Source organism: Eublepharis macularius, chromosome 5, assembly GCF_028583425.1.
Source record: "Eublepharis macularius isolate TG4126 chromosome 5, MPM_Emac_v1.0, whole genome shotgun sequence".
Lineage (NCBI taxonomy): Eukaryota > Metazoa > Chordata > Lepidosauria > Squamata > Eublepharidae > Eublepharis > Eublepharis macularius.
Window position 1 is genome coordinate 3,445,445 of NC_072794.1, and position 18,102 is coordinate 3,463,546.

Below are 18,102 nucleotides of genomic sequence, written 5' to 3' on the forward strand. Positions count from 1 at the left end.
ACTCCCTTTCTCTCACTCACAACACCACGGCAATAAAGGGATTATAAAATAGAATACCAGATTATGGAGGTAATGTGTGTTAATAGCGATTTTGTAAAGAGTCCAGTAGCACCTTTAAGACTAACCAACTTTATTGTAGCATAAGCTTTCGAGAACCACAGCTCTCTTCGTCAGATGCAACTTTATTGTAGCATAAGCTTCTGAGAACCACAGCTCTCTTCGTCAGATGTGGTTCTCAAAAGCTTATGCTACAATAAAGTTGGTTAGTCTTAAAGGTGCTACTGGACTCTTTACTATTTTGCAACTACAGACTAACACGGCTAACTCCTCTGGATCTACCCATTTTGTAGTGATCATTACTATGCTGACAGCAAGTAACATGCTTTTTACCTGTTCGTGATAATTGTTGTGGAGTGTGTGCTGTGTGGAGTACCTGTTGCTTTCATCCCAACTCACTCTAAAGAGCTTGGGGCAGCAGGCACGGTTCTCCCTGCCTCTTGTGTTTGTCCTCACAGCAAACCTACAATTAGGGTTGCAGTTGATTAGGCTGGGGGAGAGGGGCTGGCCCAAAGGATATGAACCCAGGTCTCCCCATTCTGGTATGACCATAACCTCTACACACCACAATACTCCATCCATCCTCAAGCAGTGCAAGTTTTCAGAGGAGGAGCCTTTGCATGGTGGATCCCCCTTTCCGAAGAGCAAATACCAGGGCTGGTGCCAGTCTTTAGGTCCAAGAATTTTATTGGGTTCCTCATAAATAATATCAACAAGAACACCATCAATACAAACAATAACTTAGCAATAAATAACAGGACAGGATGAAAACATTTGAAAACAATCCAAGTTGGAGGTTTTCCACAGTAATTTCATTGGCAGGATTACTAAGAACACCCCCCACACACATACACACACACACATCGACCTATTTTCAATATGCACATCAAAAGGGCCAAAGAATAGTACTCTTAATTACTGATTGCTTATAAATATAGACCTTTCAGCATATAAAGTGCTTATAACTCAAGACAAGAAGGGGCAAAAGCAACGAGGGGCACAGTCCTGTCTACCAACCTCCTTCCCCAGAATTACCTTGAGTCCAGAAAACTGGAGAAAGTTCTTTTTGCATTGGGCATTTTCACATGCCCAGCCAGATTTGGCGATGTGAGAGTATCATGGTACTGTGACATTGTACTGCCTACAATGTGATCCCTGATTGCTTGAGATCACATCCTAGGGGGAAACAAATCCAGTTTAAATCCAAATGGCATTGAAGGAGTTGCGAAACCAGGCCGTAAACCATCTTTAAAAGAGGCAATGTACGGACATAGAATCAACCTGGCCCGTCCCCAAAAGCATACCGATAAGGTTGTCACTTGGTGCAGTCCTTGGCATGACTTCCATAAAAGAAACTTCTTTTTGCATAGTTTCAGGTAGTTAGCAGTGTTGGTCTATAGTAGAAGAGCAAGATTCAGGTCCAGGAGCACCTTAAAGACAAACTAGATTTCCAGAGTATGAGCTTTTGAGAGTCAATGCTCACTTTGTCAGATAACGATGAGTGGAAACTGCAAACTGGAAACATAGTCTTCTTTCTGACGAAGGGAACTTAAACCCTCGAAAGCTCATGGCCTGGAAATCTAGTTGGTCTGGAAGGTGCTAATGGACCGGAATCTTGCTCTTCTTTTGCTTCCTGTCCCTGCATTGAGCAGATGAGATGTGCCCTCCCAGAAGTCCCCCTCTTCTCATCTTCATGCACAGTGGCATCGGGTGACAATCATGTCCTGGAACAACTTGGTGACCAGTTTCCCCTCGGTACCAATAAGCATAATTACCATCGGCTCATAGGCGGCAGGGACACAGCATGGAGCTGGAGTCTCCCCAGAGAGGCTGTGGACCCGTGCCTTGATCTGGGCATGGATGCTGGCCGGCTTGTAGTTGTGGGGGCAAGAGCCTTCACAGAACTTCATGGAGTAGCTACTGGGGGCCACCACCCAGTCGGACCACCCAATCGCCTCAAAGGAGACCTTCAGGGACCGCAGGCAGCATTTCCCATCAGCCTTTCCACACTCCTCATCCAGCTGCCGTGCCTTCCTCACTCGCACACGCTCCTGGGTTGTCACCTCTAGTGACAGTGTCTTGGTTCCTTCCAGAGTTGTGGTGGTGGCCAGTGAGGAAGTCACATCAGTAGAAAACTCCAGCCCCAGGAGGAGTCTTCGCTCTGGGCTTGTGATCCAGTGAGCCACAGCGTCTCTGAGGTCAAGCGTCAGCGAGGTTCTTGAGAGGACATAGGAGGCGAGAAGTCTGGGGCTCCATCTGTTTCCATCTACCAGTTTGTAGATGTTGACGTGTGTGGGCCCGGCAGAGTTGGCGTTGGGGATGTCAGAATGGTTGAGGGCCTGCTGGAAGAGTCGCAGCTCGGCCCTGAGAACAAGGAGGTCCCGGCGGAGTGCCGCTGTCCTGGAGAGCTCCAGGCTGTGGAGGGGCCCATGAGGCTCACCTGGGACCTCCAAACTTTTAGGTGGACCTTCAGCCACTTGTTTTACTTGAGAGAGAGAGAGAGAGACAGAAAGGGGGGGGGGCAGAGATGAAGTTTGGCCTTATTCAATAAGACAATGTTTATGCTACTCCGCCCCACTTTCCCTGCATCAAACTACTCCAGCACACACCCAAATAACATGAACAAAGTCAACCTCTGAAAAGCAGCATAGGTACATGCTACACCTTATGCTTGTACCACTGGCTCAGGAAGGGGCGAAGGTGCACTGGCAGGTAAGAAGGAGATGGGGATGCGGCTGCCCCGGCTCACTCGTTCACACCAGCCTCCCCTCTCCCCAACATGCACCCCCAGAAATGCTGGCCTCTGCGGTTGAGGATCAACAGGGGGAAGGGCGAGGCGTGGCCCATGCCTGCTATAGGGACGGTCACCCAGGACACCATGCTCAATACAGCTGTTTCTGGGGGAGGGGCTTCTAGCAGCCAATGCCAGATCTCTGTTCAGACTCCGTGGTCAGGCTCACCCCCTTGGACAGAGGAGAGAGCGCAGCTGCAGGGTGGGTGACTGGGTGCTTGCTCTTGTAACTCCCCCACGATGGCAGGCTCGTGACCCCTTGACTATCCCCTCTAAGGATCAGAACTCCAGGCAGCCACAGGAACAGGAAAGCCAGGTAGAAGTGAGGAGCATTTCCCCGCCAGAGGACATCCCTCACCCAGTTGCCGGCAGCGCCTGTGATGACAGAGCCACTGCTGCTGCCCTCAGCCAGGGACAGCCTCCCAGGATGTGGCAGGCCTGACCGTGGCCTGCATGAGGCCCAGCCCCTTGCCATGCATGTGTCTGTTTCCCATTCAGGCAGGTCGCAACCCATCAGGGAGGCCAGGGAGCGTGACTCTCCCAGCCCCCAGTGATCTTTCCTGGTTGCCACCCAAGCCTTGCCCACAGAGCCATTCCCTGGGCAGCCTGCAACTCAACCCCACTCCTAAGAAGGCAGCACGAGGAATGGCTCTCGTGGCTCTGACTGCTGTGCAAACAGGCACAGCTTCCATCTCGGCTGAGAGAAGATGGCTGCACATGGCTAGACATCCTCTTCACTGTTTGCAGGTCAATAAAGTCTGTATCAAACAACTAGTCCCTCCCTGCCTGTTTACTCACCCGTGGCTGACAGCAGCTCCCCCCACTCCCTCCCGGGGCAGCCGCACAGCACATCCCCAAGGATGGTCCTCAATCCTGGGCCACCAGGAAAGCAGCAGCCCTGAGGATTCACCAGGCGCCTCTGCTCCATTGGGTGACTGGGCCCTTGAACAGAGCAGGGGTCCAGGGGTCCCATGGGGGCTGCTGCTGCACACTGCCCCATCCCACTCAGCCCCCCCCCCCCACATGGCGGCATGGCAAACGGAGTGGGATGCCAGGTCCCTCCTCAGCACCACTAGGGGATAAGGACAATCTGCGGGAGGGGGGAACTTTCAAGTCCACATGTTGCGGGCACTTGCCCACCCCTGAGAGGTTCTTCTGTAGGGGTCTGAACAGGTGGCTGCCTGTCATTCCCCCATTCCAAATGGGACCATTAACCCAAAGAACAGAAAAAGGTGGTGGGAGAGCCGTGGCCCCCGGGATGGGTGCTTCCATGTGGAATAGCAGTCGGGAGAGGTCAGAGCAAGCATGTGGTGATGCAACCATGCACCAGCCCTCTTGCGGATCTTGCAGTCTCAATTGGACCAGCCCAGGTAGCCTGAAGGCCACTCAAGCCGAATGAGCCACCCACTTGTGACCTCCCCGCCCCTCAACTTCAGGGGTTTTTTTGGGTTGTGGCAAGCAGCCTTTCCGCCCTGAGGTGATGAGGCTGGCCAGCAGCTATGGAGGGGCCCGGCATGGCCACAGCAGACACCAGGGCAAGATTCCTGTGAGCACCTCCCTGGCAGGGCATGACTGAGAGTGGATTTTGCCAGGACGCTCCCTTCATCTGCCTAGACAGGTCCTTTATGGTAACATGAGGGGCACGGAAATGGCCCCTTGCCGAGCAGGGGGCCCCAGCAACCTGGGTCCTTCCGGCAGGTCCTTCCCCTGTGGTAGGGCAGTAGCCACATGCCCCCTGGCCACAGGCTGCACCTCCAGGGGGGCTGTGTACCCCGCCTGATGCTCCGCCAGGCAGCTCCCCCCACCTGCACACCTCCATGTGGGTGCCTTGGCTGCAGGGGCATGTGGTCCCCAGTTGCCTGCGCTCTGGTGGGGGGGAAGGAGGTGTTGACAGGCTGTGGGGATCATGGCCTGCACATTGGCTGCACCTTTGCTTGGCAATTACACGCCTGTTAAGGGGAGCGGTGTGGCCATTGGGGGATGCTGGAGCCGTTGTCAGGGGAACGGCAGGTGCGCGCTCTCCCGGCTACGGCCTCGTTGTGTCTTGTGGGGCTCAGCCGCTGGCGTGGCCCTCCCACAAGAGTCCATAGGGACCAGATGGAGTGGTGCTGCAGTTTACACGGGTGTGCAGCTGCTGGCAGCACAGCTTCCCAGGACAGAGTTAAGTCATTACACCTGGTGTGAAAATGGAGCACTTTGTTCCATCAACAACTAGAATTTAGTGCCCATTAAATTGACGGGCAGTCATTTTAGGACAGACTAAGGAAGTATTTCTTTGTACAGCACATAAGTGCCTTGTGGAACCCACTACCACAGGATGTAGTGCAGATGACTGTAACAAAGGGTTTGTCAAATTCATGGCCCAGCCATCCTCCCTGGGGGAATAATCTCTCCGTGGAGGGCAGGGGGACCCTCACCTTAGGCAAAGCTCCAGAGACACTGCAAAACCCTCTTGCTTCAGGTGACTTTTGAGGACAATAGAATAGTGGCATGTCATGGAAATGGCGCTAGGGCTGCTTTTTCTGTCCTTTCTGATTTGCAGTCTCAGCAGGGCTTTTTTTCAGCAGGAACACAGTGGAACAGAGTTCCGGAACCTCTTGAAAATAGTCACATGGCTGGTGGCCCCGCCCCCTGATCTCCAGACAGAGGGGAGTTGAGATTGCCATGTGACCATTTTCTCCAAGGGCAACCCACTGAGTTCCACCACCTCTTTTCCCAGAAAAAAAGCCCTGGCTATCAGTATTGTTGTAATAGTTTTGCTTAGTGGGTGGGTCACACCTGTATTTTTAAGCTGCCTTGAGCCACTGCTTGGTGGTGGGAAAGGCACATATAAATATCTTTTATTTAGGTGGAATTTCCATGTTCAGACACAGTCTGCCTCTGGTTGCCAGTTCCTGGGGGCAGCAGCAACCGGGGATGGTTCTGGCTCTACATGCCGGTTTTCCAGAATTAACCTGATTGGCCACAGAGGGATCCCAGATGCTGGTCTCAATATTTGACTGTTCATCTAACTCGGCATTGAGGTCCTCCTTAGCTGGGACAGCCTAAATTGAGATGCCAGCTTGAGAAGCAACATGAAAAAGACCCCCCAAGTGATCCTGTCAGGACCTGCCTGTGTCACAAAGGTGTGTGAAATCAGCGTTCCCAAAACTACAGCTCCCAAGCTCCTTTGGTGAAGGAATGACTGTTCAAGCAGGTCAAGTGGGGGGGGGGGGTGCCTGTCCTCATCCTGTCCCCTCCTCAAAGGAGATGCTTCTCCCCTCCCCCTGGTCCACATTCTATTTATTCAGATATTTAAACCTTCCTTTTCTCCCCAGTAAGAACCCAAAGCAACTTACACTATTCTCTCCCCCGCCTTCTCCTCTTAACAACCACACTGTGAGAGTTAGTTGCCCAAGGTCACCCACTGAGCTTCTATGGCAGACTGGGGATTTGAACTCAGGGCTTCCCAACCTTTATCCAACATGCAAATGGAAAAGGCAAAAATCTAAACCCCAGAGTAGCAGGTGATTCCACAATAATTAGCACTTACACTTTGGCCTGAGGAGATGGATGGTTGGTGCTGGCTCTGCTGGTGGGGGCTCAGGGCCTGCTGTTTGGTTCATTCTGAGCTGAGCCAGCATTTCCCGGTAGACTCGGTGTGACCTCCGGAGCATATCTTGATCCAGAGCCTCCCGGAGCACCGGAGGCCTGTCCAAGCCTAGCCACTCCAAGATGCTTCGCTTGATGCCTTCCAGGTGCAGCTGAGACGCGTGGCCCCCGTGTGGCCTGGGATCCACCCCAGAGAGCAGCAGCAGCAGCAGCACCGCCACCACCACCGCAAGGTCCCGGCTGAGACACCAGGTGCTCCATTGCAATCTGGGCATCATGCAGATAGTGTGGACAGTGCGCCTGGAAAGATTCGGCACCAGTTTCCCAGGTATACTGATAGAAAAGGCACCTGTTGCCTGCGTGGCAAATGAATGAAGCTGACCACGGTGTGGCTTTATACCCGAGCTGAACCTTGCCTGATTCTACGGCAAGCTCACACCCTGCCTTGCGTCACCAGATGAAGGAATAAACACATCGTCTGGGGACGATGGACTCTGGTGCGGTGGTTGGGGCGGAGAATTAGGAGCCTCCCCATCAAAGAGAATTTTAACAGATTCCAAGTCCTGACTATATATGGTATGTTTTTGTAGTTATGGAGACAGGCCTGAAAAACAAGTCAAAGACACTTTCAAATGACATTTGGAAGAGCAACATCTGGCCCAGGAGCCACGTTCGGGTGAGCAACAGGTTGTAAGGGGGGTGGGGGTTCAGAAGGCTCCATTCACTGCTTTCCCCAACCAAACAGGCCTCATTCATGTCCACTCAGCATTCAGAGACGAGGATCATCTGAAAGTCCTTCACTTTAATAAATGGAACCTTCATGTGCACAGGCAGTCTATCTCTAAAGAATCACACTGGCTGAAGACACATTACCTTGATGGCCTGCTTGCTGGCTAGCTAGCTTCCCCAGGGCCTCTGGATGGCTAGAGACCCTTCATCCGATCCTGCCAGGGAATTCCGTCTGCTGCTAAATCACCAGAGGGTATGGCTGGGTTCCTCTCCACTCCTCTTCCAAGAGCTGCTCTGACAGGCACGAGTAGGCCAGCTCCCCCCAGCCTCCCTTTTCCCACCTTCTAACCAGATAAACAGGATCCATCCCACTGCCTTTTCACCTGGTTTCAAACGTCAGCCAGCTGGCAGACGCAAAGGTGCAAAGGCACGCCCTGCCAAGGGCTCTTGGAGGAAGCGCAAAGCTAAGTGTAAAAAGGACACATCCTTTCCACCTTTTCTGCTGCCGCCCCCCCCCCCCCCCGCCAGATTTATAATCTTCCCTCCACATATGTAGCACCGGATGGATTTCACTTAGGTAACAGAATTGCACAGAATTCTCAACATCGTTGGCACTGCAAATCCTGTGCCATCTAGCAGAATGATATGCAGGGGGCATAACACCCCTCCCCTTATTTTCCTTTTACCTCTTTTACAGCAAGTGTCCCTGATAGTTTTACTTTGGGGGCATGATTATGCCATTTCAATGCAATTGGCACAAAAATAATGGTTTTCAATCCAGGAAGCAAATGGCCACATGGACACAGGAATGGGGTCCAGAGAGCGTTTTTCAAATCAAAAGGGCAAGTCTTTCCCAACACCAGAGCCAGAGGCCCTTTTTAAACTGGAGTAGCTGGGTATGGAAACTGGGCTACTCAGCCTGCAAAATGGGTGCTGCGCTGCTGCTGCTGCCTATCCCGTGGATGTGCCCAGATGCCTACATCACTCTTTGATGCCCTGCACTTTGTCTCCCCTCCCCTAATGAATGCATGAAGCTGCCTTCTACCCTCGGCCCATCCAAGTCAGTCTTGTCAGACTGGCAGCAGCTCTCCAGGGTCTCAGGTGAGGGTCTTTCGGATCACTTGATCACTGCCTGATCCTTTTACCTAGAGATACCAGAGACCTTGTGTATGCCAAGGAGATGCTCTACCACTGAGCCATGGTCCCTCCCCTTCATCCAAGGTGGAGCCCTTTTAGGGGTGGCACTGTACCTGTGGAACATCCTCCTGGGGAAGTTGCCTGACTCACTGTGGGTCACCTTTCAGTGAACGGGAAAAAGTGTTCTCTTTTTCCTCAGGAGCTTTCGGGGAATCACAGAATCACAGAGAGCCAAGCTACAAGTGACGAATGACACTCGAATGGCAAGTGAACAGACTCACGTGTATCCCTCCCTGTTCACTTGCTGTTCAAGTGTCATTCGCCACTTGTAGCTTGGCCCAGAGTTGGAAGGGGCCATACAGACCTTCTAGTCCAACCCCCTGCCCAATGCAGGATGAGCCTAAAGCACCCCTGACAAGTATTCTTCCAGCCTCTTCTTGAAAACTACCGGTGAAGGGGAGCTCACCACCTCCCTAGGCAGCTGAGTCCACCTTTGAACTCCTCTGACCATGAAAAAGTTTTTCCTAATACCCAGCCGGGACCAATTTCCTTTTACCGGGACCAATTTCCTTTCACCGGCTCCTCCTGTTGTACACATTAGTGCCACTGTGGCTGAGAAAGGTTGTTGGTTTCCCTCTAAAGCATGTCCTGGCTTGCTGGATGGCCACGGGCTGCCTTGGGGAAAGGCAGAATAGAAACATATTTTAAAATAAAGTTGCATTTCACCCTCCACATACCTCTTAAAAATAAAAGGCAGAGAGTGAGAAGAACCCCTGGCTTTGTGCTTGCTTTTCTGGCAGCAGCAAATCCGCCCTTGCTGGCCCCCCACCCCAGCCCTGGGCCAGTTGGCAACGCTGCCTTCAAACCTGTCTCAGTGGTTCCCAGAAAAAGGGGAGTGACTCAGCCACATGCTGGGATGGGAAGCCGTTTGCAAGGGGACTGGAGAAGACTTTGCATTGCAAGCCCTTGACTCAGCTCCAGTTCGGTCAGTTGGTAAGGCTGCAGACGCTCCTGCCCGAAAATGTTCAGTCCCCCAGAGCCTCGGCAATTTACAAGCCAGACAACACTATAAAACATGCGGCATCTGTACAGAATGAATCTGGACAATGCCTCCATTAAATTGTCTCTGTGATTCACGAGGCTTTGGACAGGTACTTCATTCCACCCTGGATTCCCCAGCAGTCTTCAGCAGCGCCAGCACATGACCCAACTGTGCTCCTTTGGAAGATAGCAAACAGGCACAGAAATGCCACGACCCCCTGGGGTTAGGAGCAAATTCCTCACCATATTTGATCCTGGAATCCAATTCTGTCCAGAATGCTAGAAAGAAAAAGGCTTCCCCCCGCCCCCCACTGTTCCTGAATGCATCTCGTCTACCAAGATCTTTTTCTTTTGTGGTGGGGATTCACTCATTGAGCCTTGAGAAGAACCCAGAAATTCTGCAGCGTGTCGAGATAGTATATTGGACACCACAGCATCTTTTTAGTAAAGTCCAGGATCTAGCTTACACGATGCAACTCTTAAGCGTATGCTGTGGGCATGTCCAGTTATTTGATCTTTTTGGGAGGAAGTTAATCATCTTATTTTGTATTAGAATATGCATTAATTTTCAAGGATGTTTATTTACCTGCCTGTAAGCTAACTAGTGGTCAACGAAAATGAACCCTCTGTGCCTTTACTGTAGCTAAAAAATTTATATTACAACACTGAAGAGACAAATGCCCACCCTAACATCATTCATTGGATGGAGGACATTACGACTCGATCAATATTCATATAGATGACAACTACAGATTGACTTATTTTTAGATATTTGGAAACCTTTCACGGGTGCTTGTCTGTAGATTTCTCACTATTGTCATATTTTTATTTCTATTGTATTTGAGGCTTTTAACTTTATTTTAGCCATGAGATGGTCACAAGCCAGAATGTGATGTTTACTCCCTGCCAGGGCTTATATCTGGGAAAAGAGGTGGTGGAACTCAGTGGGTTGCCCGTGGAGAAAATGGTCACATGGCTGGTGGCCCCGCCCCCTGATCTCCAGACATGCGGGCGATCTCAACTCCCCTCTGTCTGGAGATCAGGGGGTGGGGCCACCGGCCATGTGACCATTTTCAAGAGGTTCCGGAACTCCGTTCCACCGCGTTCCAGCTGAAAAAAAGCCCTGCTCCCTGACTGTTTATCCCACAGCTGGTGGTTAGAGGCCAATGCTTTTAGCCTTTTACCCATCTTGGCCTCATGGATAATAGGCACTAACCCACCTTGCGCACCAAATCTAGGAAACTGCCTCGCTGGATTAGTAACCGCCCAATGTTCTTTGGGGAGAGTCCTAGCAAACAGGATACTCTTGGTGGGCCACAGAGAAAGATCTGTGGTCTGTAGTTCTGCGCATTAGAAGATGGCACCGTGCATATTTCAGATCAGCAATGGCAAAAAAAAAATAGTGCCAGAGAGAAGATTAAAGAAAAGATTGAGATCTGCAAGGGACCGGGTTTAAGTTCTTCTCCTGCTTCAAACTGGCTGCCCTCTCTCAGCTCCTCCCCCAGCCAGCAAAACAGGGATAATGTCACAAGCCTACATGACAGGGATGTTGTAAGGATTGCAACTAGATAAGCACAGCGGGCGTTTAACTTTTGAAAGTGTTATGTAAATGTTAAGGATTATTATTAAGAGAGCTTTGTTGGGTCTAGCCAGTTTAGCGTCTTGTTTCTTAAGAGGACAACTGGATGCTGCTCCCTTCCCCAAGACATTCACAAGCTGGGTGGGAAGGCAACTGACAATGAGCATGTGTAGGCTGGCAGATTGCCTCCGTGTATGGAGGTTCCACTAAGCTACCTTATCCCTGTCACCCATAGACTTCTCTCACAAATACTGGTGCTTTCGTTTTATTTCAAAGCTGTTCAAATTACTGGCCATTGCCATTTCTTGTGGTGGTTTCATAGTGTGTAAAGATCCAGAGGAGTTAGCCATGTTAATCTGGGCCGATTCCAGATGACTAACCTTAAGTCGCTTCATGCCGCCCTCTTCCAGATCACGACGGGGAAAATGCGAAATATCGCGTTTCCTCACGCGAGTTTTGCGCGACGACGCGCAAAACTCGTGCGAGGAAACGCGATATTTTGCATTTTCCCCGTCGCGATCCGGAAGAGGGCGGCATGAAGCGACTTAAGGTTAGTCATCTGGAATCGGCCCTGTATTTGCAAAATAGTAAAGAGTCCAGTAGCACCTTAAGACTAACCAACTTTATTGTAGCGTAAGTTTTCGAGAACCACAGATGATGCATCTGACGAAGAGAGCTGTGGTTCTCGAAAGCTTATGCTACAATAAAGTTGGTTAGTCTTAAAGATGCTACTGGACTCTTTACTATAGTGTGTAAAATCAACCAATTCTATCAGTGTTTTACAGATCTCATTCGCCACTGGTCCTTTCCATTGATTTTATAGTTTTGCTGTCCATGTATTTTAAGGAGTTGGTAACCACACCGAATGTTTGTTTTTTAGTAGAGTGTATGGCATACAAGGTTATTAAACAGAGCAGCATGGTTGGACCAGGAAACCTTGGGTTCAAATCCCTGCTTGGCCACCAAGCTCATTCAGTGACCCTGATCTATTAGTTTTTCTGCCTCGCCTACATCACAGGGTTATTGTGCCAGGCAAAGACTGGGCTGATGCCCAGAGGAATAGTAGGCCTGCAAATGTTTATAGAGTGTGAGCCTGTGAGTCAGGGGTGTGACGTTTGGGCAAACTTGGCTTGGTACATTTTTTTTCTTTTCAAAGAACTGCTTCTTCCCCCCCAGCCAAGAGCTGTTGAATCAGTGAAGCACGAGGCCAGCAGGAGGGGAGGGGCTAGGGGGAGGATGAGCTCATTTCCCAGCACCATGAAAGAGGAGGCAATTAATGCCCAAAGTGTCACAATTCCATTGTCATGATCCCCTCAGCACTTAACACTCTGGAAGAGAATGAGAATGCTTGAGACTTTACCGGGAATGTGGATTAGATCACAACAGGCATGTATTCTAGTGAACTGTGTATGAAGTTTCATGTAGTTTGTCAATAGGTTGCGGAACAACTCAGATGTTCCTTTTATCTTTGACAACCAATTAAAAGTAGTGGACAGTAGTAGATAAATGGTTCTTTAATTACTAGAATAGACCAAGGCTGAGCTGCTCACTTAACTTTCTTGTCACCTTCTAAGATTTAAGAGGCCCCTGCAACACGGAATCAGGTCTGGCTTGGCAGAACGCCACAGGATTGAGAATCTGAAGAGTCCGCTAAATCTAAAACCAATCATATTTTTATGTTGTTGTCATGCCTGAAAGTTTTTAGATGTCTCTATTTATAGCACATGCTAATTATACAAGATGCTAATCCAGATATGAGATTAGGGTTTTGACAAAGGATATTTCACGAAGGTCTAGGTGAGAAACATATTTATCTGTGTGCTTATTGAAAATTCAATGCATTTCATAGAAGATCTGATTTTAAATCTAATTTAGATTAATTTGAGAGATGTTAGTAGAGTTAATCCTTGTTGTATGTGCTTGTTCATTACTTATAGGTTTCATTTTAATAAATACTTGTATCTTAGTATCTTGCTTAATAAAAAAGATTAGCGTGTATTTCAATAAACTCTAAACGAGTCTCTCTGTGCCTTGATGGGAAGAGTTAAAATAAGGAGAACCCATAGAAATTATTTGTACTAAGAAACAGGTTCTTCAAAGAGAGATCTCTTGGCCAAGCTAGAAGTGACGAATGACACTTGAATGGCAAGTGAACAGACTGCATGATCGAGTGGAGCGCAATTGGAGTGCAAGTGAACAGGGAGGAATACACGTGAGTCTGTTCACTTGCCATTCAAGTGTCATTCGTCACTTGTAGCTTGGCCCTCTGTTTTTAGGTCTCATTATCTTTGGAGCTGTTCAGAGATGGGATATAATCTCAGAACTGGACGATTTGAAAGCTTTAATGGGTCGTGGATAAAATAATCTGTTGCAAGACTCCAAAACTGATGGTTACTTGGTGCAACAGTTTGGGGAGGCCTGAACCCAGAGGCCATCATCTTCCTCCCTCCCTCATGCAGGGATGCCTGGACCATAAGCAGGGAACGCAGTGGATGGAGTTCCGGAACCTCTTGAAAATGGTCACATGGCCCCCCCGATCTCCAGACAGAGGGGAGTTGAGATTTCCCTCCGCGCCGCTCAGGCAATCTCAACTCCCCTCTGTCTGGAGATCAGGGGGCGGGGCCACCAGCCATGTGACCATTTTCTCCTAGGGCAACCCTCTGAGTTCCACCACCTCTTTTCCCAGAAAAAAAGCCCTGGTTGTACTACTTTGCACCACTCAGAATGGAGTCTTCTTGCCTACAAAAAAAGAAGAGGCACTTGAAGAAAGAAAGAAAGCATGTGACACTGAGAGATCTCTGTCTTTTGGTGCTACACCTCTGAAGATGCCAGCCACAGCTGCTGGCGAAACGTCAGGAACTACAATGCCAAGACCATGGCAATACAGCCCGGAAAACCCACAACAACCAAAGAAAGCATTCTACTTACACGTTTGTCCTGTTTGTTCACTTGCAGAGAGGATAATGGAACCACATGAACTAATAAAAGCCCGGCAGAAGTTGACTTCCTCACCTGCTGTTTCTCTCAAACAGACATCAAGATTCCTACAAGAGTTGCAAAGTACTGTCCTGTTTCATTCGTCCATCTCCCAAACGTCACATTGGGGCTGTGCAGGCATAGGCCAGCTGCAGACAGAACTTTCTAGCTTCTAAAAGACACCTAGGGCACCCCCTCTTCCAGCACGGACAGATGTGGCTTCCCACTAAAACAGTCATGTGCTGTGAGGGAGAGGCGGCTCCTTCCCTCGGTTCTCCTGAGCTGCATAAGCATATACATTAAATAAGAGAGAGCTCACGGAGGGGCAGGAGGGAGGGATGCGTGCCTGCACAGAAGACGGCGATGAAGAACCGTTACAGGTAAGTGCAACCCTGTTTTCATCTGCGTGGCTTTTGTGTAGTCCCACATTGGGAGAAAACAGAGTTGCGCTTACCATAACTACTGTTCATTGACGTCTTCTGTGCAGACACACATGGGACTGCGCCTGCGCAGGCCTGCCGACCGGATTTTTCTTTCTAGCAAAACGTCCACTAGGGGGCGCACGTCCGATCCAATGCGCATGCACGGCCGTTTCCCGCCTGAGCGACATTGGGCGACGTCGCCCCCTTCCCCTCAGTTTCTCCTTTGCCGCCGAATGCCTTCACATTATCTGGAAGAACACAGCGGGGTAGGAGGGAGGGTTGTGTGTCTGCACAGAAGACGTCAATGAACAGTAGTTACGGTAAGCGCAACTCTGTTTTCACTGTCCGTCTTCTGTGCAGCTCCACATGGGAGACTCACAAGCCACTTACCCAGGAAGCGGGCATGTGTTCTCACTGAAAAAGAGACTGAAGCACTGCTTGACCAACAGCAGCCTCTTTCCTTTCCCACACATCTAGTGCATAATGCTTAGCAAACGTGTCAGAAGACGACCACGTTGCAGCCCTGCAGATATCTTGCAAGGGCACGCCCCTAAGGAAGGCCGCAGAGGCAGCTTGCGCTCTGGTGGAATGAGCTTTTACTTCCAAAGGGCAAGGTAACTTAGCATGCGAGTAGCAGGCCCTAACAGTCTGAGTAACCCAGCGAGAAATTGACTGGGCTGTAGCAGCCTTTCCCTTCCTGGGCCCATAATAACACACAAACAGTTGTTTGGCACACCTAAACTGTGACGTACGTTGGAGGTAAAATAAAATAGCCCTCCTCACATCCAAGGAATGTAAGGCCCTTTCCGAACTGTCGGAAGGGTCAGGAAAAAAGATAGGCAGGACAATGTCCTGTGAGGTGTGAAACTGAGTGGACACTTTGGGTCTAAAACGAAGGTCAGGTCTCAGCACCACCTTATTCTGATGGACCTTCAAAAAGGGAGGGTCCCACCTCAGGGCAGCAAGCTCGCTAACCCTGCGGGCAGATGTAATGGCGATCAGGAAGGCCACTTTACAGAATAACCATTTTAAATCACAGGTAGCCAGTGGTTCGAAGGGTGATTTCATAAGCCCCGCCAATACCACTTGCAGTGACCATTGGGGAACAATTTCCTTGACCTGTGGAAACATATTATACAACCCTTTCAAAAAAGACTTCGACAAACTGTGGGAGAACACCGTCTTCCCATCTATCTTAGGGTGGAAGGCTGAAATGGCAGCCAAATAAACTTTAATAGAAGAATTAGAGAGTCCCCCGTCCTTCAGGGACAGGAGGAACTCAAACACAGAAGACAACTGGCAATCCCAAACATTCACTTCGTTGCCAGCAGCCCAGGCCTCAAAACGCTTCCATTTAGCTGAGTATGACCTGCGAGTGGTGTCTCTATGGGCATTCAACAAAATTTCAGCTACCCTGTCAGACATCCCTTCCGCCCCTGAATGTGCCAAGCAGTGAGGCTGAGTTTGGGTAGGTCGTGATACCAAACCCCTTTGTCGGACAGAAGGTCCGGGTTCAGTGTGAACCGATAATATAACCCCTGTGAAAGCTGCATGACATGTTGGAACCATGCTTGTCTGGGCCAGAAGGGCGCTACTAGAATCAAGTGAGGCCCATCCCTCTGGATCTTGCTGACGACCCGAGACAGCAGTGGGAACGGAGGGAAGGCATAAAACAGGTGCCCTGTCCAGCGTATTTGGAACGCGTCCCCTAGGGAATGGCGACCCAGCCCTCCCCTGGAGCAGAATCGTGGGGCCTTCTTGTTGGCCTCCGACGCAAAGAGGTCTACGCCTGGAAATCCCCAGTCCAAAAAGATGGAGTTCAGGTATTTGTCTGCTACGGTCCATTCGTAGCTGTCGAATCGCATCCGACTCAGTTTGTCTGCGATGACATTGGTGCTGCCAGGAATATGGACCGCATGAATGGATATGCCCTTGTTCACGGCCCACTCCCAAATCCGAATGGCCTCTTTGCAAAGGGCCTTGGAAGTAGTGCCCCCTTGCTTGTTCAGGTAGAACATCGTAGTGCAATTGTCCGTGAGCACCTGAACGGGCTTCTGCTGCAGCGTGTCTGCGAAGGCGATAAGGGCATAACGGACTGCTCTCAATTCTAGCAGGTTAATGTGATCTTCCCTCTCCTGGGTAGACCAGACCCCATGTGCCCTAAGGGCACCACACTGGGCTCCCCATCCTATCGTGGAGGCATCAGTGGAGATTGTGATCTCGGTTTGGCTGGACCCAAACGCAACACCCCCAAGGAGGTTAGTCTCATCAAGCCACCATCGTAAGGACCGGATAATCCCCCTGGGGATGGAATACCGCTTATTCTGGGACTCATGTTCAAAATCATGGACCGAGAGGAACCACAGCTGGAGAGGTCACATGTGCAACCTGGCCATAGGGGTGACAGCTGTAGAAGAGGCCATGAGGCCCAGTAGCCTCTGGATAGCTGTTACGGATTGGAACCTGCATTTAGAAAAAAGGTTCACCATCCTGCCAATCTTTAAAGCACGCTCCCTGGGCAGAAAACCTCTGTTTACGTCACCATCCAATTCCATACCGATAAACAGTATTCTCCTGGACGGGGTAAGGTTAGACTTTTGTAAGTTAACCAAAAGTCCTAATCTGGAGGAGGTGAGCATCACTGTATGAATCTGGGCCAGGAGTGCATTAGCAGAGGGTGCTGCTAGAAGCCAATTGTCAAGGTAGGGATAGATGGTACAAACCTGTTCCCTCAAATAAGCCACTACAACAGCCATACATTTAGAAAAAACTCGTGGGGCTGTTGAGAGACCAAAGGGAAGCACCTGGTAGTGGTAGGCTTTATTGTTACATAGAAACCTAAGGTACTCCCTATGATCAGGATGGATGGCAATATGGAAATATGCATCCTTGAGGTCCAGGACAGCGAACCACATGCCCTCGGGCATTAACTGGAGGACTGTGTTCAAGGTAAGCATCCTGAACCGTTTGACGAGAACGAATTTATTCAGTTCCCGTAGGTCTAAGATGGGTCGTACCCCCCCATCTTTCTTGTCTACCAGGAACATCCTGGAGTAAAAACCTAAGAGGGGGTCCTGAGGGAGTACCTCCCTCACAGCCCCCTTCTCCAATAGCGCTACAACCTCAGCCTGTAAGTTATCAGAAGAGGATTGTACTGAGTGGTCAGGAAGAGACAACACTGGGTAAACATCAAACTGAATTTTATAGCCAACTTTAACGATATTAAGAACCCAACTATCAGATGTAATTTCTGCCCATGCAGAGGCAAACTGAACCAATCTGTTTCCAAACACGACAGACTGTTCGAATTCTAGTCAGAACTGCTTTGGTTGCGTTGCTGACTCTTTGACATCGCGGGCTTGTTGACCGCGACGAGGGCAGTAGCTAGGCCTCCGGCGCTGAAAGGAACCTGTAGGCGGCTGGAATTGCCTGTAGGACCCATAACGTGGATACGGCTGGTATCACTGCTGCCGTCCACGATAGCCCTGTGAAGAGCGATATTGAAAACGATTCTCGGTGGATGGCCCGGTCGGGAGAATGCCGTAGGAACGGGCTGTCAGCCGATCTTTGCGCTTCTGCGACAGGTATTCATCTGTCTTAGATGAAAACAGGGATTGACCTTCAAAGGGCAGATTTTCCACTTTGTTTCGTGTCTCGACGGGCAGTGCAGTCGTGCGGAGCCACGAGTGTCTGCGGAGTACGATGGACGAAGCTAATGCTCTCGCAGAGGTGTCAACGGTATCGCGACCAGCATTTATTTGTTGCCGAGAGAGACGCAG

General features: G+C 50.1%; 1 protein-coding gene across 1 annotated transcript; it reads right to left on the bottom strand.

Annotated features, from left to right (window-relative positions):
• Positions 1 to 745: 745 nt before the first annotated feature.
• On the bottom strand, positions 746 to 6,788 carry GDF15 (growth differentiation factor 15). Its single transcript, XM_054981379.1, has 2 exons — positions 6,381 to 6,788; positions 746 to 2,542 (listed from the first exon to the last, which is right to left on the bottom strand). The coding sequence occupies exons 1-2, from the start codon at positions 6,715 to 6,717 to the stop codon at positions 1,749 to 1,751; spliced, it is 1,131 nt and encodes a 376-aa protein (XP_054837354.1). The 5' UTR covers positions 6,718 to 6,788; the 3' UTR covers positions 746 to 1,748.
• Between the last annotated feature and the right edge of the window lie 11,314 nt (positions 6,789 to 18,102).

What these genes read in the sequence shown, in the direction of transcription:
- GDF15 (XM_054981379.1), bottom strand. Translation starts at nt 6,717, where the DNA reads ATGATGCCCAGATTGCAATGGAGCACCTGGTGTCTCAGCCGGGACCTT. An exon ending in CCATCTCCTCAGGCCAAAGT is followed by an intron (nt 2,543 to 6,380) that starts GTAAGTGCTAAT and finishes CTCTCTCTCAAG; the next exon opens with TAAAACAAGTGGCTGAAGGT.